The 21,053-nt window shown below is 50.1% G+C and overlaps 3 protein-coding genes across 3 annotated transcripts; 1 reads left to right on the top strand and 2 right to left on the bottom strand.

Moving 5' to 3' along the window:
• Positions 1 to 970: 970 nt before the first annotated feature.
• PTCD1 (pentatricopeptide repeat domain 1) lies at positions 971 to 2,404 on the bottom strand. The gene is made up of 2 exons (XM_050317591.1): positions 1,688 to 2,404; positions 971 to 1,153 (listed from the first exon to the last, which is right to left on the bottom strand). Exons 1-2 carry the CDS (start codon positions 2,135 to 2,137, stop codon positions 971 to 973), a joined length of 633 nt encoding a protein of 210 aa, XP_050173548.1. The 5' UTR covers positions 2,138 to 2,404.
• Positions 2,405 to 2,636: 232 nt separating this feature from the next.
• CPSF4 (cleavage and polyadenylation specific factor 4) lies at positions 2,637 to 8,972 on the top strand. Its single transcript, XM_050317571.1, has 8 exons — positions 2,637 to 2,918; positions 3,833 to 3,883; positions 4,394 to 4,546; positions 5,336 to 5,431; positions 5,563 to 5,656; positions 6,364 to 6,436; positions 6,986 to 7,078; positions 7,737 to 8,972. The coding sequence occupies exons 1-8, from the start codon at positions 2,816 to 2,818 to the stop codon at positions 7,803 to 7,805; spliced, it is 732 nt and encodes a 243-aa protein (XP_050173528.1). The 5' UTR covers positions 2,637 to 2,815; the 3' UTR covers positions 7,806 to 8,972.
• A 583-nt stretch (positions 8,973 to 9,555) lies between these two features.
• Positions 9,556 to 11,452, bottom strand: ATP5MF (ATP synthase membrane subunit f). Its single transcript, XM_050317579.1, has 4 exons — positions 11,402 to 11,452; positions 11,158 to 11,265; positions 10,083 to 10,199; positions 9,556 to 9,725 (listed from the first exon to the last, which is right to left on the bottom strand). The coding sequence occupies exons 1-4, from the start codon at positions 11,415 to 11,417 to the stop codon at positions 9,697 to 9,699; spliced, it is 270 nt and encodes an 89-aa protein (XP_050173536.1). The 5' UTR covers positions 11,418 to 11,452; the 3' UTR covers positions 9,556 to 9,696.
• Positions 11,453 to 21,053: the final 9,601 nt, after the last annotated feature.

Below are 21,053 nucleotides of genomic sequence, written 5' to 3'. Positions count from 1 at the left end.
GTCGCCCTTTATCCCAAGTTTAGTCATCTGCTTCCAAACCTGAAGAGGGGAGGATGCACACCAGATGTGACACTAAATAACAGGAGCATATCTAGCAGGCTGTAAGCACGTCTGTCAATGGGATCTGTGTGCAGATGAGCGAGTTTACAGCACGACAAGGTGAGATGACAAGGGCAGTGACCTCGAGGTGGTGGAGCCCCGTGAGATGATCCAGGGTTGCTCGCCAGCGTACGGCATGTCCTGGTGCAAGTCTAGTTTTCACAGCCTGCCCTAGGAGGAGCTGAACTCCTCCCATTTCACCAGCCCTGAGCCACCCACTGTGTTGAAGTGATGAGTTACAATACAGCAGCACTTTCCCCCCCAGCTAGAACACGAAGACACACCTGCAGGGCGTATCGGAACCCGTTTTCACTGTCCTTTATGCAGCTCATGAGAAGGAAGCTGAAGGTCTCAGCTGTCAGGACATGCCCCTTCTGCACAATCTCCTAAAAGAGCAGAGAAAACATTAAACTTTCCTGTTATCCAGTCTGCTGCAACGCGACGACTGCCGGGAGCTTTAACCACAGCAGACCAGGTTTAACGCCTGCTAAAAAGCGACCCGCTCACCTTGAGTACGTCGAAGCACATCCTGAGGTCCGAGCAGAGGGCGCAGACCTTCAGCAGGGCGTGGTAGGTGATGAGGTTCAGCTCCTCGTTCTTGCTCTGCAGCTGCTGCCGCAGCTTCAGGGCGCTCTGCAGCCCCGAGTCCTTCCACGGCGACTCGGCACAGGCGTTGAACAGGGCCGTGTAAGTGGCCTCCGTGGGCATCAACCCTCGTTTTTTCATCTAAGGGAAGAGAGGGAGGAGCTGGACTTGCTTCTTTAATTTTTTAGCTTGCTTTTAAGAGCTGCAGGCTAAGAAGGTGCCAATGCTTACTTAACTCAAAGGCATTTTGGAGACAAAGTGAAGTGACGGAATGTTTGGAACGGTTTTAGCTTGGGAAAATGTTTTGAGAGAGAGAACTTAAACTCACGTCATTGTACAGCCTGAATGCCTTCTTCACGTAGCCAACCCTGCCACAGCCACCGATGAGAACGGTGTAATTGCTTTCCTCTGGCTGGACACGCTCCTCCTTCAGCATCTGCACCTCAAACAGCTCCAGAGCCTCTGCCAGCTACAGGGAAGAGGAAAATCCATGATAAGAAAACAAGAGAACGAATTACAATGGATATTAATACATGCAGCTGCGAGCAGATAGCAGTAGAAGTCCTACAGAGCATGGGGTTCCTCACAAGAAGGCTGGAGAGGGACTTTTGACAAGGGCATGTGGTGAAAGGACAAGTGGGAATGGCTTTAAGCTGAAAAAGGGAGATTTAGATTAGGAAGAAATTCTTCCCTGTGAGGGTGGGGAGGCCCTGGCACAGGTTGGCCAGAGAAGCTGTGGCTGCCCCAGCCCTGGAAGTGTCCAAGGCCAGGTTGGATGGGGCTTGGAGCAACCTGGGCTAGTGGAAGGTGTCCCTGCCCATAGCAGGGAGTGGAAGTTCTTTAGGGTCCCTCCTTTCCAACCCACACCATTTTGGGATTCTATGATGATTCTACAACAATTTCTTATTTTTCCTCTTTCTGTAGAGATACCAAGCGACAGATGGGGCAGAGCTGCATCTTCCATCAGGGATATTAAAAAAAGAGAGAAGAACTGGGCCCAAACCTTGTCCTCTTTGATGAGGGCCTTGCACCGTAGGAAGTACCAGTACGGGGTGTTCTTCGGGCCGCGTCGAGGTTTCCTTTCTGGTTCTTCCTCTCCTTCTTCTTGAAGCTTTGAATCCCAAAAGCGTGATGAGGCCTTGTGGTAATACTTTCTAGAGGAAAACTTATCAGACAGCGTCCCGAACTCCACGCCTTCATCATCATCCTCTTCCTCCTCCTCCTCAGGGGCTGCAGTGCAGCTGCCAGCAGCGACGTCCCTGGGGCCGCTCCCGGGCAGTTTGCAGGAGGGCTGCGAGGAGCTGCACAGCCGTGCCGGCAGGGCCTGGCCGGGGGGCCGGGGCAGGAGCGGGGCCGGCCCGGAGCCACCCCCGGGGGCCGCGCCCCGCGCCCGCAGCACGGCCGAGCAGGTACCGCGGCACCAGCGCGGGACGAGGAGCCGCAGCGAGCTCATGGCGCGCCCGCCGCCCCCGGGGAGGGAGCGGGGCCCGGAGGAGGGACCCGGGCGGGGTTCGGAGCGCGGAGCGGAGCCGGAACCTTGCGGAGCGGGGGCCGGGCAGGGTTCGGGGCGCGGAGCGGAGCCGGGACCTTGCGGAGCGGGGCCCGGGCGGGGTTCAGAGCGCGGAGCGGGGGCCGGGCGGGGTTCGGGGCGCGGAGGGAGCGGGACCTTGCGGAGCGGGGCCCGGGCGGGGTTCGGGGCGCTGAGCGGAGCAGCCGGGGCGGGACCCGGCCCGGTCCCTCACACGCCCCGCGGCCCCGCCCCGCTCCTCCCCCGCCCCTCGGCGCCTGCGCGCGCGGAAGGGGCGTGCCCGCGGCCGGGGCGGCCCCTGATTGGCGGGGGCGCGCGCGCTGCCCGCCGGGGACGCGGCGCCGCGGGCGCTGATTGGCGGGGGCGCGCGCGCTGTCCGCCGGGCGGGCCGTGCCCGCCGAGGGTCCCGCCATTCCGCGGGCGGGCGGCGCGGGGCGGCCTCGGGGCTGCCGCCGCCGCCTCCCCTCACCGCAGGCGCTGCCGGCGCGGAGCGGAGCGGGCCGGGCCGGGCCCGCCCGGGCCCGCCCGCCCGCCGCGGCCACCGCCGCCGCCGCCACCATTCCGCCCCTACCGTCCCGTTGCCGCCGGCCCCCGGCTGCCACCATGCAGGAGCTCATCGCCAGCGTGGACCACATCACGTTCGACCTGGAGCTGGCCGTGGAGCAGCAGCTGGGGGCGCAGCCGTTGCCCTTCCCTGGCATGGACAGTGCGTGTGGGGTCCCTCCTCCCTGGGGGCTGGGGCCTTGGGGCTGAGGAGGGTGGGCTGGGTTGGGGTGGGTGGGAGGTTTTCAGGGATCTCAGTCTGTCCTCGGGTGTTATCCATAGAACCACGCAACTTCCGCTTTCCCCATGAGGTTTCTGTCCTAATCCAGATGTTTTTCTTTTCTACTTAAGGAAAACTCTCGTTAGTCCCCAGCCATGCTGGAAAAATGAACGCTGAGGTGTTCATGTTGAATAAACATCACTCTGCTGCACAGTGCTCTATATTTCCCCTTTTATCTATCTCTTCTTGATATATGAAGCATTTGGAATGGCAGGGAGTTTTCATCTTCAGGTTTATCTTTGGCTGAGTCTCTAAACCTTTTCTTTCAGTCTGACACAAACAGAGTCAGGAGAGTCGTAAGTTTGCTGGATTTTTTTGGCTGCTCTACTAAAGTTCTGTTTTAACTCCCTTGAACATTCCCATTGGTCGGGATCAGCAAGGGATAACATGCTAATGGTTGTTTTGGGCTGTTCTGGTAAAAAACTATAAGGCCAGGACTGTAAGTAAAGGGTTCAGGAGTCAGACTTCAGTGATCCTTGTGGGTCCTTTCCAGCTCAGAATATTCTGTGATTTATTGTCATGATTGACTTAATGATAGAGGACAACCCAATCAACAGAACCAAAATAGCTGAAAAGCAAAACAAGCACCACCATATCTCTGCAAATTCCCCTTGGTGCCCCTGAGAAAAATACAGCTATTTGTGAGGGCCAGGCTTGAACGAGGACAGTAAGTTCCCCAAACCAAAATACTGCTTTTCTTTCGATGTTGAGGACCAGATTGCCTTTCCAGGGAGAAATAATTAAAAATTTGCCACAAAGCTTTGTTAAAATGAACTATATTTCCTTGTTCTCCACAGAATCGGGCGCGGCTGTCTGTGAGTTCTTTTTAAAGGCGGCATGTGGAAAAGGCAAGTCGTGTGGAATGGTGGAAAATGCAATTATTCCCACAGGGTGGAGGGAGGGGAAAACAGATTTTCTAGCTCTGTTTGTAGTACTCTTGTTTAGTAAAGCTGAGGGGATAACACAGATAGAGGATAAAGCTGAAGGATGTTGGAATACCTGCAGCAGTTGGGAAATAGTGGTATGTTTTAAAGATGCTGGGAAGTGAATAAGGAAAGCTCCTGTTAAAGGAAGGTTTGAACTTGCCACACTCAGACCTTGCTGTGGAGGGGCCTGGATTAATTGCTGTGCTTTGCAGTTGTCAGGATTGAGAGCTGGAGACTTTTTTAGAGGGTTGCACAGGGTGTTTTTGGGACTCCCTCTTGTGCTGTTGTCACTTGAGGCTGAAATCACAGCTGATGTCTGCCAAAGCCCCTCTTGCAGAGGGGAACAAAGTGCTGCTGTTGCCCTGTTCCTCCTTGTGACGTGCATTTGAACTGTTCTCCCTTCTCCTTGCCCCATCCTTGCCCCTTCCACAGGGGGAATGTGCCCGTTCCGACACATCAGCGGGGAAAAGACAGTTGTTTGTAAACACTGGCTGCGAGGACTGTGCAAAAAGGGAGACCAGTGCGAGTTTCTGCACGAGTATGACATGACCAAGATGCCTGAGTGTTACTTCTACTCCAAATTTGGTAAGTAGCCCCTGCTTATTGTCCTTTGCTGGTGTGAGAGTGTGGTGAAGAGGATCCTGGTACATCCCTCTCGTCCATCTTCAGAGCATTATGGTTCTTCTGTGTGTGATGAAATGTTAGATTATCATTTTTTTCAGATCTGCTTAGTCCTTCACCTTATTATCCACCCAAATTTGTGACATACAGTGGATGTCTTTACTCTCAAGAGCTTGTCCCCTTTGCAGGAAGAGGGGAAGTTCAAGTTTTCACTGGGTTTTATGCCTTATGTTCTCTTTTGGGGTATGAGGTGAATAGGCTGAGCAGTTGGTCTTTGCATGGCTCTTATTTTGGGGAGTTGATGAGCAGCAGAGGGCATGGGGGTGCAAAACTTCTATGCACTTGCTTTCCAGCTCTGGAGATCTGGACATAACGAGGCAACTTGCTGCCAGAAACCTACACTCTTGTAGGTTTCCTTGGATTGAGGTTAGTGCACAACCTGTAGTTTCTCCACGCTTCTGGTGCACTAAATGTTTGGGTTTTGTTATCGTGACTGCTCTCTTTCAAATTTTAGTTTCCCCACTGTTTTTAAAAGCACACATAAATTATCCACTCTGGCAGAACTTTACTCACCAGGGATGAGTCCCTGGTGTTCTCCATGTAGGTTAAGACAGGCAGTGAGACTGTTGTGCCTGAGCTTAAAAGTGTCGGCAACAGCCTTGTGGGAGCCACGAGATCCAGGTGATGTTTTGAGAGTCATTTTGAACCCAGACCTGCACCGTTGACTGAGAAGTGTGTTTGCCTTTGGCACAGGGGAATGCAGTAACAAAGAATGTCCATTCTTGCACATCGACCCGGAGTCCAAGATCAAAGACTGTCCCTGGTATGACAGAGGCTTCTGCAAACACGGTATGTGCCTCGCACAGCTGCTGTTTCTGTGGCTCTGAATCGGGGGTGGGGGGTTGCTGTTCTCTCTTTGCATGATCTGCTGCTCTGTGGAATGATCTGTGGAATGGGGACTGCTGAGCTTTGTGTTGCAGGTCCCCTGTGCAGGCACCGGCACACTCGGAGAGTCATTTGTGTGAATTACCTGGTAGGATTCTGCCCAGAGGGACCTGCCTGTAAATTCATGCAGTGAGTATGCTCCAGGCCTGGCCTGGAACCTTGTGCTTCCCTTGGAATCCGGTAGATGTCAAATGAGGGTGCTCCAGTGCTTCCCAATGGCTTTGGAGGTCTGGCCAAGGTTTAGTTTGGCTGAATTTTTACTCTTCTGATGATAGGCTACTTACAAGAGCATGTAGTGACAGGACAAGGGGGATGGTTTTAAACCAAAAGAAAGTAGGCTTAGATTAGGTACCAGAAAAAATTCTTCCCTGTGAGGGTGGGGAGGCCCTGGCACAGGTTGCCCAGAGAAGCTGTGGCTGCCCCATCCCTGGAAGTGTCCAAGGCCAGGTTGGACAGGGCTTGGAGCAACCTGGGCTAGTGGGAGGTGTCCCTGCCCATGGCAGGGGGTGGAACAAGATGAGTCTTTAAGGTCTCTTCCAACCCAAACCATTCTGTGATGTGGGGCAGGGTCTCTGCAGGGAGTTCCCAGTAAGACTGGGGTGGTGATTAGATGCCATCAGCGCAGTGGGATCACAGGGTTTTATATTCCAGAAGGCTTCACAGGCAGAGGGATATGCTACACACATGGAATGAGAAGTGGGAAGGGGGAGGTTTGTTTCCTGTGAGCCAAACCCAATTGGCTGAACGTTCTGTTCTTTGGATTTACTTGACTGAGCTGATGCTAAAACGTTGGCATATGATTTGAGAACCGATTTTCTTGTTTCCATCTAAACCAGCCCTCGGTTTGAACTGCCAATGGGAACCACAGAGCAACCACCACTGCCTCAGCCGACACAAACACAGCAAAAGGTACACGCTACCCCTGCCTCCCCCACACACCTCCCCTCGAGCCTTGCCCACAGTGCTTTAAAGTAGAATATAATGTCCAGTGGTCAGAATTGGGCACCCAGGCTCTTGGGTGTGGAAGGGAGAATTAAGGAGTGAGCATCGTGGTGGTGAAAGCCCCACAGCTGCTCCGACCTGACACGGAGATCTGGTCACAGAACGCTCCCACGCGACACAGGGGCACACCACACGTGGCTGTGCAGCAGCCTGCCAGTTTGTGTAATCTGTGTGACACCCCTCCGTGATGGCAATGGTATTTTAGCAGCCTAAACCTACTCTCCAAATCTGCTTTCAGAGAAAAAAAAAACAGGATCTCTGGGCTTTGTAAGGCTCGGTGCTTGATTTCTTCTCTCTGGTGCTCCAGCTGGCAGAGCACCCACACACAGATTTGGAGGAAAATTGATCATTTGACATTACGGGGTGCTCTTTTTTCCCTTCTAAACAAAATAACAACCACAGAGATCTTTATCCTTGATGCACTTAACGAGTCAGAACTCTTCTCCAAACCAACAGAGGACACCCCAAGTCATTGGAGTCATGCAGTCTCAAAACAACAACACTGGGAACAGAGGACCCCGACCCCTGGAGCAAGTCACCTGCTACAAGGTAATTCAGAGGGGAGGGATGAGGAGGGAAAACAAAAGGGTTTTTTTCCCCACAAGCCCCAACTCCAGCACTAGAAAATGGCAAAGGGTCTTCCTGTCCCATCAGCCCTGGCAGTTACACACTATACATGTGAATTCTATGCCTTAGGTGCTTGTGAGGGTAAAAATCACCATGGTTGGATAGGGATGTTAAAGAGCTGGATCCATTTCTCTGAAAACCTTTAACAGCTGCTTCTTATTTTACCTGCAAGCAAATTACAGATCTGGAGAATGGTGTTGCACCAGATATTGGCATTTCTCTGGATATTCTCTGAAGAGCTTTAAGGTGCAAAGCCATGAATCTGTTCATGACTTTCTCAAGTTCAGAGGTGCTTTCCTCTGTTCAGTTCAGGACAGCAGATCAGGAGAGTCCCCATGGGTCTCTGATGTAATGCATATCAGATGGAGTAGTTTTGGAAGCCTCAAATGTTGAAATTCTCCTTGTGCTTCACAGCCCTTTGCTGTTTGTGGTCGTGAGCACTGCTTTGTAGTGGGGTTATGATAAAGTGGCATCACTCGGCTCCCTCCCAATGGTAACAGTTGCTGGCTACCTTAATAAAGGCAGCTAGAAGGAAAAAGCTGTAACTGTGTAGTAATTCCTGTCCCTCTTTCTCTTGCAGTGTGGAGAAAAAGGTCATTATGCCAACAGATGCACCAAAGGACATCTGGCCTTTCTCAGTGGACAGTGAAGGAGCAGAAGGTGCAAGGTTGCTGTTGCCACTGAGGAAAGGTTCCTGCCTAGCACTATGTCTGGAGCTATTAATCAGGTTGTTTTTTAATGCCATTACTGAAAGAACTGGTCAGAGGCTGGCTGCTGCTAAGCAACATTTTTGTAACTGTCCCCAACTTTTTTTAAGTTTTAACCTTTTAAAAACCGATTTTGGCCTCCGCCTGTTTTCATTGAGCCCTGATGAAAAGTAGATCTAAGAGCCAGTAGATAAACCAACCCCTTACTGGTGCAGCACCCCAGGTAAACACATCTTAGGCCAGCGTTTCTTTAAAAAAGTATTTTCCTTCTGCCACTTCTCTCTGGAGAACCTGCAGCGTTTCAGCCTTCCCTGTGGAAGCAGGAAGACTGACTGGGAAAAATTCACACTTGCAATGCCTTCTCCTCAGTGAGAAACAGGGATTCTGCTGTCCTGGAGCTCCTAAACAGCCAAGTCATGTCCCCAGGCCCAGCCTGGTAAAGCTTGTCCTGGTGGCTGACCTAACACTTCAAGTACATCAGGCAGTAAACCTCGTGTCCACTTGCTTTGTTTCTGTGCTTCTTGCTGTACTGAAGGTTAGAAATTAAATCTTCTGGATGAGAACCAATCCAGGGGAGAAAAAAATTGGCAAAATCTCTCAGCCAGACAGTAAGGAACAGGGCAATAATCCTAATGATTATAAGGAAAGCTGCATCTGTGTCCAGTTTCCATTTGCAAAAAGCAAGGAGGGAAATGAGTGTGACTTGAAGAGTAGGAATAGAAGAGCCTTCTCAGCCCCCACATCCAGCTCACACGGAGCAGGGATTCCCACAGCCTAGAGAAGAGCTGGAAGTGGAGCTGTATCTTCCTATGAAACACTGCTTTTGAAAGTGGTAGAGATTTCTTTTGAGAGCAATTTTTTTTTTTTTGGTGAACCCAAACCCCATTTGTTTTGAGAAGACTTATTTCTACAGGGCCAATGACAAAATATAAATTTAAAAAAAAAAAAAGAAAAAAACCCCCACGTTTCCTCCACAATGTGAGCCTTACTGATTCTACCCCATCTCTCGTTTGCTGCCTGCCTTTATACTTTGTTTTTATTGAATTGTACTGATGGCAAAAGCTGGCTGTGAATTTATTTTTCTTTAAGAACAAGGTGATCTGGCTGGATTAAGAGAAGTGAAGAGCCTGTGTTGGTGTGAATGGCTGCAGTTATTTCACTGTGGAGTCAGTCACTGTGCAAGTTTCAAGTCCTAAGGTCACACACCATCAGACACTTTTGGTTAACACTTTGTGCCCCCAGAGACTGAACAGTGGCCAGGCTGAGATGTTTTGAGTTTATACCCACTCAGAAGGACCTCCCAGCTTTAGCAATGAAAGCAGGTAGAGTTTTGATAGAAATTCTGGGTTATCTGAGGGCAAGGAGCATTACAATCCCAGTGACAGAATGAGAGTTGCTGCCCCAATACCTGCAGACCCTGGGACAGCCTGACTGAGAACCAGAAACACCAACCTGCCACCTACAGCTCAGACATTCCTTCAAATCAAAACACATCCTCTCAGCCAGGAAGGGCCAGGAGGAAGCTTTTAGTTTTATGACCCAGGAATCAAGGGCAATAGTTCCCCCAGTTCATAATGCAGTCCAAGGAGCAGATGCTTTCCCAGCCACCTCTGAACTTACCCCGAGGGGTGAAACTGAGAATGTGCAGTACAATTAACAACTCAATTAAGGAGAGTGTCAGCTCAGGAAATGTAAAGTGTAAGCACTTTATTATTGGTCACAACGGCACGGATTTAACATGAATAGCTGTGATGTTTTTTCTGTCAGGGTAACTGTGCCAGCAGCCAGGGCTGTTCAGGAGCTGCACCTTCACCTCCTGACACTGGTGGTGCCTCAGTGGTATTTCCTGCGCCGGTCGTGCTCTGCAGCAAAGCACAGCAAGTCAATTTTGCTCAAGTCACAAGGAAAAAACCCCACCACCCCTGAAATTACAAGCAAGAAACCACCCTAAAAAAACCCCTGAGCATGTGTTTTTTAAGTACTGTCAGGTCAGACAGGCACCAAGACCTGAACTTTCTTCCTCACCAAGAAAATACCGGCCAGCTGATAACGTACCAAGTAAACCACCAAGGTTTCTCTGGCTAAGTTTGTTCACCCACAATCTTTCATTTTATTTTTAAAAGCAGCAGCAGATGAATTGTTTTTACTGCCCCAAGCAGCCTTCCAAACTGCCCTACACACACACACACACACACACATAGAGCCTTGTTTTTACTTACTGATGTGACTGTAGCTCCAGATGTAGCTGAGAACAACATACCCAGCCAGCACCATGGAGACACCCCCGAGGCCCCCCTTCTTCACATTGATGTATTTGTTGTAGTATCTGTCGTAACCTGGGGAAGAGGAGAAGTTTTCAGAGCAGCCAGATGAGCTGTGGGCTTTTCCTCAGTCAGAAAGAAGCAGCCTGGGTTCACAGAACTTAAGGAAAATTGTTTCTAATGAAACACCTCTGAAAGTCTCAGAAGCAAGCCTGGGAGGAGGCAGCCTGTGTGTTAGATGAGCAAGGTGATCTCAAGTTAATAGCCCTAAGCCTTAAAACAAACAAAAAAAAAGGGGGGGGGGGGAAGCCATTTATCATTTTTTCCTAAACATTATTGTGACCTTCATGAGCTCAAGCTACTTTGGAGTTATCTAATTCTTTCATACTAGTGTATGTGTGTTATGCAGACATTTGCATTTGATATTTCGTGTTTAAATCTACTTTCATGAGTTCAAGCTGCTTTGGAGTTCTCTAATTCTTCCACACCCGTGCACATACATTATATACATACACGTGTATTATCAAATGAATACATTTGCATTTGACATTTTGTGTTTGGATCTGCCTGAATGACATCCATACCTACATCAAAGGACACTGCTCAGAACTCTTCCCAAGTGATTTCTAAGTGCTCCGTGTCCTTTCTTACCATCTGCAGGGATCAACTGCTTTTAAAATTATCTTTAATTCACCTTTGATGTTGGGAAACCCGGAGATTTTCAGCCAATGGGTTCAGGACTAAGGGCACCCCATTTCCCCTTTATACAAGAAGGAATGATGGAAACAAACCTCTAGTGGATAAAGTTCACGTGAGAAACAAATTTACAGAATGGGAGAACGAGGTGCTGCAGGAGAAACTGCTCTGGGAAGGCAAAGCCCTCCGTGGAGCAGCCCCTGCGCTGCAGAACCACCCCCCGCCCGAGCCAAGATCAGCTCCGGCAGCCAGAGATGCTCGTGTGCTGCTCTCCCTGGCTCCGTCGGGAGAAGGGATCCAGGGATTCAGGGATCCTCACCCCCCGCGCCCCCCTCACCTCTCCGAAAGGCCCCCGCGATGCCGCCGGGGGTGAAGTCCCTCATGGCCAGCCAGGAGGGCAGCTGGCCCAGCTTCACGTCCATCAGCTTCGTGTCCTTGAGGAAAACTGCGGCGGGAGGAGGGGGAGAGCGCGGTGAGAGGGAGGGAGGGTTAAGGGATGAGGAGAGCGCGGTGAGAGGGGAGGGAGGGCTGAGGGGAGAGGGGCGAGGGGGCCGCGGTCACCTTGGAGCCCCCGCACTCACCCGGCGGCTGCGCCATCTTGGAGGGGCCGGAGCGGGGCACGGCGGGAGGGAGGGCGGGGCAGGACCCGGATGGGGCGGGGAGGGGGCGGCGCCATCTTGGGAAGGGCGCGGGTCCCTCAGCGGGGACCGCCGGGGTTCGTCCTGTCCCAGGGGCGGGACACGGAGTGACGGGGACAGGCTGAGAGAGGGGAGTTCGGGTTAGATATCGGGAAGGGATCCTTCCCTGTGAGGGCGTTGAGGCCCTGGCACAGGTTACCCAGAGAAGCTGTGGCTACTCCATCCCTGGAAGTGTCCCAAGGCCAGGCTGGACGGGGCTTGGAGCAACCTGGGCTAGTGGAAGGTGTCCCTGCCCATGGCAGGGGAATTGAACGAGATGATCTTTAAGGTCCATTCCAACCCCTTAAAACTCTGGGGGTCAATTCCCCATGGGGGCTGCAGGCTGAGGGCTGGGGGAGCGGGGGGGGGCACTGCCAGCCTGGCCCCCTGTCCTGGGATGTGGGGGTTTCCCTCCAGTCCTGCCCCAACAGGTTCCCTCAGGGGATGGCAAACAACGCCCCAGGGTGTTTGTTCTCCAGTGCCCCAGGGCAGAGCAGTGCCTTGGACAGTCCCAATGCACTCTGTGGGGTGTTAGTGCACTCCTTGACGGTGCTTCATATTGTGAGAATACAGAGGAAAAATTCACAAATCCTCATCAGCAGCATCACGAGACTCCATCAGCGGTCCTGCCGATGTCCCACAAAAGAACCTTTGCCAGTGTGTTGTGAAGTTGCAGCTCTAACACTGCAAATGTGAGTTCACAGACAGTGCATAGACAGTACATACTGCAACACACATTGACATTTGCTGTCGTTTATTGTACTGCAAGAAATCCCATTGCAGTGCCCGCTCTGGACTTTTCCCTGTGGGGAAATAGTGTGTTCTACAACAGCTCCTCGGGAAGGGTGTCAAAGGCAAAAAGAGAGGCTGGGTCATGGTATGTGGTGTAAGTAAACCTGCACAACCAGAGGGGTGGAAGAGTTAATGTGTGGATAATGACAAGATTTACCTTCCTGCAACAGGGATCAAAATGCCTGAGTTGGAGGGCCCCACAAAGGATCATCCAGTCCAACTGCTGGCCCCACACAGGACACCCCCCAACAATCCCACCCTGTCCTGTCCAAACACTCCTGGAGCTCTGGCAGCCTTGGGGCTGTGCCCACTGCCCTGGGAGCCTGTTCAGTGCCCAAGCACTCTCTGGGGGAAGAACCTTTCCTTGAGATCCAACTCTGACCCTCCTCTGACACAGCTCCAGCCATTCCCTCCGGTCACAGGGAGCAGAGATCGGAGCTGCCCTTCATGAGGAAGCTGCAGACCCTGATGAGTGTCCCCTCAGCCTCCTCCAGGCTGAGCAGACCGAGTGACCTCAACCACTCCCCATATGGCCCCTCTAGACCCTTCCCCATCTTCATATCCCTCCTCCCAATAGCTTTATATCTTATATTGTGGTGTGCCCGATCCACACCCGGGACTGCAGGTGAGGCCACGCCAGCACGGAGCAGAACAGCAAAGAGCCACCCAGATTTATTTCACGTTGCCCAGAGCCTTTCTGGGGGAGTGGTTTAGGGCGCACAGAGCCCCAGAAGGTCCGCCCTGAGCAGGCACAGACCTGCAGCCCCGGGACCCCAGCGGGACTCCAGCAGGTGTCACTGGCGGGCAGCGGATGCAGCTGCTGCGGCCACGGTCCCCATTTAGTGACCTCTAGAGGCTTCAAATCCTCCCTTACAGGTTCCTAACAGCGTCAGGGTTTGTTGCTGTTGGTCGTGCCGGAGCTGAGGAGCGAGGCGATGCAGCAGTAACCAGGGAGCAGCCGTGCCCCGCAGCTCCTGGCAGGTCAGCCAGCCCCCCAGGTTTCCTGGGTATGAAATCTCCATCCCACAGAGGACTGTTAGAGCGGATCAGAGATGAAAACTAAATTAAAGGCGCTGAGGGGAGCCCACAGGGCTCCTACATAAACTCTAATCTCTGCAGCTTTTGCTGCTCTTAGGTCACAGAGACTTATTCCACACACCTCCCTCCTGCCACTGCAGGATTCTTGGATTAGAATCTGCAGGGTTGTGTTAACTGGTATTAAATCAGTCGAGGTGTGGGACCTGTGTTGTCTCAAGAGATATGGCAATGTGTCACACATCTCACTCAGAGGCTGGTCTCCATGTCCAGCTTCACCTGCTCTTTTACCAAAATTAATTTATTTACATTGAACACTGCTCTCCCATAACATGAAAATAAAAGCAGAAGCAATAGTTTACTGCTTGATTTTTTTTTTTTAAGTTTAATTAATAACAGAAAGTAAGATTAGGAAAGCATAGTGTGCCTGATCACCTGAAGAAAGGCTTCCAAATTTAGACTCTGTTAAATGGGTTAAAAATCCACTTATTGAATTATCTTTTATTTTATTAGTGGACTTTACCGGTAACTATCATTTTATGGCTGAAGTGTCCCCTGATGAACTACTCTGTGGCCTTTTTACAGTCCTTGCAGAAAATCGTGCTCCAAACTATCTTCCCTCATTCTTGCAAGGCAACCTATTGTTTTAAATAGGATTACCTATGCAAGGCAGATTAATTCACCTACAGGAAGAAATCCAGTGGTGGGAGCCTCCTTTTAAGGAGTTCCCTGCAGAGCAGAAGAGCTCAAACTGCCCACAGCAAGATCAGGGGAAATCTGGGTTGTTGGGGGTAGGAATGGAAATCCTGAGTGAGGATCCATCCCGATGCAGAGACAGCAGTGCCCCAACCCTGGGCCTGAGCCTCTGGCAGATGAGAGGAACAGGGCTGTGTCTTTATGCCACCTTAACCCGACCCAGGCAGGAAGAGTGAAATGGTACAGATGTGCAGGAGGTTTTGCAGCACATTTCCTCCCTTTGACCTGTGCTGCTGGCCAAAATTCAGGGGCTTGTTGGTTGACCCAGATGGGAGGAGGAGTGACAAAGGAAGGTGTTTCTGATGTGTCTCTGTTTGCTTGCAAGAATGCTCACAGCCCTTCTTTCCTGAACACAGAAGAAATCAGGCACTGAGGGCCAGTTTCCTTGCTTAGAGCTCCAGACCTGCTCCTGGCAGAAAATGTGACCCCAAATCCTTGTATTCAGTCCAGGTTTTATATCAATGATTATTCAGGCCCTTTGAAGTTTCCGTTCCCTGCCTGTTTCAATTCTCCATCTTTCTGTCTCTCTTCCTCCACCTGATCTGTAGAGTCCATCCACATGTGACCTTCTTTCCTTTTAATATCCTACCCCAAACTGTCCTCCCAGAGCCTTCAGGTTCTTGAGTAATCTTATAATGTGGGTGGAAATAGACTTAATGTCTCCTTCAGCTACCCTAAATAAAGGAAACCTACCAATTTCAAGAAGGTTTAACCCAACCTCTAAAAATAAAAGCCTAATGGAGTGTTGCCCTGAGGTTTTCATCTCAGTGAAGACGTCTCAGGAAAATGCTGTGAAGTTCGTAAGTAATGGCATAGAAATAATAGAAGTAGAAATAGAAACAAACTCAAAAAAACCAACACAGACTATTTCGCAAAAGACGTCAATGGATATGAAAGAGGTTTCCTTCCTCCACTAACAAGGGTAACACATGATATTGCAGCTCTCAGTCCAGAGATTCGGTTGTGGCCTGAAAAGTTAAGTAACACTCTTCCTTTAAGTTGCTGAAAAGGAGAACTAAAAAGCACAAGAAAGCCAAAAAACAAGAAAACCAAAAGCCTCCCTCGGAGGCTGGGATCATTCGTGTTCCTTGTGCCACCCTTTGAGAACTCAGGCTCTCACCTGGGTGCTCAGTGGTTCTGCAGTAATGTGCAAACACAGTGTGTATAGGTGTGTGAGGTGGCACAGAGTGGCCTTCAAGAAGGTCAAGAGACGAGGATTTACCTAAATGCTCCTGCCCCCGTTGAGACCGATGACAAAGCAGCCGGTGCTTTTAATAAAGGATCAAACCTTTGGTGGTTTGTGGACCAGATATGGTTCTGAAACATGTGGTTTGGCACAGGATGCCTCTTGGCTCCAAAACACCCATTTCAATCTGATGTCTCCCCACCAGCACAGGTTAAGGAGCTGCAGGCATCAAGGAGAGAGAAATCATGAGAGGTCTCAACCTCCTTCCTCTAAAGCTGTGCTTGCAGTGGAAAGCAAACTCAGGCATTGAACAGGATAAGAAAAGGGTATGGAGTTTGGAATCTCTTCCACGGCCAGAATTCCTCAGGAAAATGGTGAATTGCCTTGCAGAGATAATAATGCCTAAGGACTGACATGGCAAAAACAGTTGAGAGAATTAACCTGTGATTGCAAGCAGATTGCTTGCTCTGTGTTATTACAGAGCCATCTTCCTTTGTCAACCTCAAAACACTTTGCAGAGGAGATCACTTACCAATGATTAATAGTTTAGCATGTACATAGTTCTTTTCTCCTTCACAGCACTCAGATGTTGATGCATCTTCACGCTCCTCTGATAAAATGTGTAAGTTAATGTTATGATTATCTTTCCAAGTGGAGAAATTTGAGCCCCAGGTTTAGGACTGGGGAGGGAGGGGGGTAATCCTCCCTCCTCCTTTGGTCCCATCTTGCTCGTATCTGGTGTCAGTTGCAAAAGAACCTTATTTTGTAGGTCTTTGATCAGCCTGCTGGTTAGCTAAATATATACCTGTGGGGAGATAATTACATGCTATCAGTAGTAAAGTGTACTAAAATAATGTACGTTAATTAAAACACTTGCAAAACCAAAGCAGGAATTTTCGCAGAGGTAAATGCGCTGCAGCAACAGCTGTACCTGAGGCTGCTTCCCAGAGACAAACATGAAAAGAAAGCCAGGGACCAGCAAAAACCAGTTTCCCCATGCTAAAAAGAGGAAAGATGTGTGCTCACAGGGAAGGGCATGGTGGTGTCACTCCAGAAGGGCAGGGCTGAACACACCTCCCATCTGTGCAGGCAGATCTGCCTCCCTGAGCAGGGGGAAGGTTGGTGTGATGAATCCCATCTCACCCATGTGTCTGTTTGGCTAAGTGTGAGTGGCCCAGCAGGAGGGATGTACAAACGGGCCTCATGTTATCGGGGGAGGATTTGGAGACTAATTAAATAGTGTGACAGAGGCTTAAAAAAATCACCTTGTTACTATCTTTGAATCTACTGTCAGTTCCTCCAGCACAATCCTTGTACTTTTCCTCTCTTCCCACATTTACATCTGATGAAAATGCTTAGCACTTCCATAGCCTTGCATGGAAATTCTCTCTCTGACCTTCCCAGCTAAAGCAGTCAATGGCTGTTGTCCCTCTCCTGCTCTGTGTTTTGGAAGAAGCTCAGTTGCTGACCTGAGTCTTGCTCAGGCCAGAGGCACTGGCAGTTTTGGGATATTATTGTCTCCACAGCCCTGTGGCATCTGCTGCTGATGTTTCCTGCAGATCTCAGACCGCAACCAGTCTCCAGTTCAACCCAGCACGTCTGTCCACTGAGCACTGGAAGGGTTTGTATCCCAGGCTTTCTCTCCCTTCCTGACAGCTGCAGTCACCTCACCTGTGACAGCAAAGAGACTGGAGCAAGTGTCAGGAGTCAAGAAGCACAACTGCTCAGGTGAGGCCTCAGTTTTTTACCAGTGGGTGAGTTAAACAACTTGGAAGACACAAAGGAATCAGAAGGTTTCTGGGGCTGCAGAGGGAGAGCCACAGCTCAGCCCCCACCAGTCACTACATGTAGCCCAGGCCTTCCAGGGACTTAGTCTGGGCCTCTCTCTCCAGTCCATGGATGCAGTCACCGTTGGGATTCACGGCTGTGTTGATTAGTTGATGAGTGAGTTGGTGAGATACCTGCTGCTCCATCTGTCCTCCCTTTTCCCAGTGCTCTGTGGTGCAGTGGATGCACAGGTGTCTGTTTGCATCATTCTCTCCTGGCACGGATCCCTATGGTTTTGTTGTCACACTTCACTTACAAATAGCGATCCTTTGCACTCCCTCCCCAGTCTGCTCCAGATCCAATTCTAGCTCTTTCCAAGGTAGTGAAAGTGGCATAACAGATCTGTCTAATCGGGCGTGCCCAGTGGCCATGTTATCCTACACCTCCTAAAGCCGGGGTGAGAGGGAGATTCCTCTCTAAAGATCAGCTGAAAGTCGGGTGGGATTTCAGCCCTGCGACTCTGACATTCAAGCAGAGCACGTGGGCACCCTCTTCCCTCTCCTGCTCTGCAGCTCAGCTGGGAGGGATCCCAGGGCACCAGGACAAGGGAGTCAAGCTGCAGCAGGAAGCATTCAAATGTATTTCATTTCAGGGTGACCTTTAACAGGTGTGGATTTACTGATGGGGAGGGGAGAGGGAAGTAAGCAAGGGATTAAGGGGACTTTACCCTCCCTCCACTTTAAGCACCAGCTTGCACAGCATTCCGCTACTGTGAGATGCAATTTGTGGCTGTGTGGCTTTATATCTCCTGCCTCCTGGGTCCCAGGCAGGGTCGTGGCTGCCCCTGGGCTTTAGCCCTGCTGGGGATTCAGTGGAAGGTGTGTTGTCCTGCCAAGTGTCTCAGATATAAACCTGGGGAGGGGACTGGGGGAGAAAAATCATCCTCTTCTCTTCAATGTAAGAATTGGCATGTAACCCCTAGTGGAATTGCACAGTTCAGGCAAACACAAGGTGTGTGATATATTCCCTGGGTGACTTTGCCTGGAGATCTTCTCTTCCTGATCCAGTGCTGCTGTGTGTTGTTGAAAAGCTGCTTTCCTCTAACCCAGCGCTTGCTGCAGTTCAGTGATGGATTAAAGCAACTCTTCATTTTCCTTATCCCTCTCCGAGGGGAATTGTAGAGTTTAATTAATGACATTTTGTAAAACATGATGAGATCCTTGGATGATAAATGCTACACAAATGTAGAGTATTTTTTAATGAGCACTGTATGACGGCTTCAACTAAACGCTTGTTTAATCAAACTGAACAGTGCTGCAAAAAAAAATCCTCACCCTGCTGCTATCAAACAGAAATCAAGCCCTCTGTCTTTCATGGGCTATTGGCTTTGAGGATCCCAAGGCATTTTTCAAAAGTTTAGCAAAATAAAAATGCAAGGAGTATATTGATGTGTCTATATTTTATATATCTATCCCTTTGTGTGCAGTTTAGATTATATAACAAACCACTTGGCAACAGGGAAGGGAAAGATCAGTTAGTGGTGTGGCAGGATGTCAGGGGCATGTGTTCCAGCTCTGGTTTTACCTGGCCATGTCAGGCACCAGACCTCTGGCACTGTGTATTTTGTGTTTTACAAGTTTCTTACAGCTGCAGGTGTGTGAAATCAGCCTGGCTGCAGCTTCTCCGGGGCTCCCTCCTGAGCAAACGAGGCTAAAATGAACTCTGGGAATGTTGGTCTTTGTCACACTCTGCAATGTAAACCTACTCTGGGATCTAGAGGTAGTTTCCATACTGGAAATTGCAGCCTGGTGCAAGGACAAGCAGAGCGACATTTCTTTTGTGGGAATTCAGTCAGGAAAAGGAAGATTAATTTCTTGAGCTAAAAGACCTGCCTTGGGCTACTCGGGGAGTAGAACTTCAGCTGTACAATTCCTCCAGAAAGCTGCTTCTCCTGCTTTTGGAATGCTGGAGTGTCGGATCACCAATAAACAAAGGAGAGGTATGGCTTGAAGCAGCACTCAGAGCAGAGCCTGGAAGGAGCAGTCTACAGATTTCCATCCAGTGATGACACAGCCCAGTCCTACAGCCCTTGGGATCCAAGGGTGCTCTCAGCAGAGGTTACTTTGGTTTCTGGCACTGGTGGTGTGGGACTGAAACGGTAGCAGCAGTCAGATCACCTCTGTGCTTCATTCCACTGCTGTTTTCCTCAAAGCTGTTGCTTTGCAAAATTTGCCTTTTCTGGATCTTTTATAATCTCTGCTGCTTTTGGCCAGATGGATTTTTCCTTAAGGGGAGAAGAACAGGAGGAGAATGGCCTCTGTATAGATATTGTCTGTCTGTGCTGGGAAGGAAAATGAAGGCAGAAGAAATGAGCTGTTGAACCCATGGTGTTGTGAGAGGGATGAATGAGACATTTTAGGGAATAACCAACCAATCAGCCAATCTCACAAGCAATTTGTCTTTCCTCATTATAAGGCAACACCATAGTGGGAGAAATGCAGAGCCATTCTTCAGAAGATTTATTGCCCTGTAGCATCTGCGCGAGAAAACTCCAAGTGCTGAGTAGAGCAGGAAATTGGGAGTAGATTGCACAACCTGCAATTCAACAAAGTTCTTGGATCTTCCGTGGAAAGAGAGCGCCGGAGTTTCGAAGCTGGCTCTTGTCTCGTCAGGCTCTCTCGGTCCTGGGAGAGGAACCACTGTGGGTTTGATTAGAGCTGGTGGAGGCTTTCTCATTTACTGGTCTAGCTAATAAGAAGCATCCCAGAGTGCTGCTTGAACCAGAACAGAGGGAAATACTTCCCAGGGCTGTGATGGATCTAACTGTGCCTACGATTAGTGAACCAAATGCACTGCTGTGAACTCCTGGAGTTTACAGGACCTCTGACAAGAGAGGGGGTGCCTGTGATCCCTGCTGTGAACATAACTCTTTACAGCCCTCTGTATGTACAGCATTTTCTCAGAAACCAGCCTCAGGGACAATTATACATTAATAGCTACTTCTTTCAGAAGCAGCCAGCCCTGCTCCTGAGAAACAGCTATTTTCAGGCAGTCTTGTTCCTGAGGAACTGCTATTTTTAGTGGGTTCTATTTCTGAGGCAAAAAAAAGAAGAAGAAGCCATTTCTGTATCCCTCCACCATGGCCCAGACCCACTGGCTGTGGTTGACTTGCATTTTGCAATAAACATTTCCTCTTTACATCTCAGTAGCCTGAAGAAAGTGGTTCTCCAGCCATTAACAGAGAGCAGCAATCTGAGCTGGGGATAATTACGCAGGGAGGGCTTGTGGGAGGCAAAGCCGTGCTCACATACTATAGATTCCATTAGAAGGAGTAGGGAGATGTAATGGGGCTCTCCTGGGAGATGCAGGACTTTTAGATACCTAATTTGGAAGTCCGTTCTGGTATCCATTTTCGACATCCCAAGAGTAATGATTAATCCTGTACTCCAGGTTTCTCTGAATCAGTTTGTAGCTGTAGTAAATATGGGCTGAACACAATAACGTCACCGGGGCTCTGGGTAAATGGCTGGAGGCAAGAGGAGCTCGGGGTCTGTGGTCATTAACTCACTGTGCACAGTCATCTGGCAGCGATTGCAACTCAGGAATCTGCCACGGAGATAAAAAGAGGCTCCGTCAGAGCTGAGGAATGTGGTGTTTTGCAACAGAAGTATCTGATGTGCTGAAGGCCCCATAAATGCACCCCAGCAATGCCGTGTTCTCATCCCTGCAGCGTCCCAACTGCACGGACCCGGAGATCTTCCGTATGTTCTTGCGGCCACGGCCTTTCCAGGGGCAGTTGGGAGATGTAACCGCATGAAAATTCCACTAATACCTTTTTGTTATTCGCAGATTTAATGCAAACACCGTGTCCTGACACAAGGGTGAAGTGACTCTCTCCCCATGCTGATGCTGTCCCGAATTTCAGCAGCGCCCATGCAAAGTTCATCTCAGGTGTGTTCTGATCTTTTCCCTGCAGCTGCTTCCGCCTCTGGTAACTGTGTGGGGGAAGACAGCAAATTT

This window comes from Myiozetetes cayanensis, unplaced genomic scaffold (genome assembly GCF_022539395.1).
Source record: "Myiozetetes cayanensis isolate MyiCay16 unplaced genomic scaffold, myiCay2020 scf20-37, whole genome shotgun sequence".
NCBI classification, from domain to species: domain Eukaryota; kingdom Metazoa; phylum Chordata; class Aves; order Passeriformes; family Tyrannidae; genus Myiozetetes; species Myiozetetes cayanensis.
Note: the sequence above shows the minus strand (reverse complement) of the source record. Positions and strands in the feature narration are given on the sequence as shown.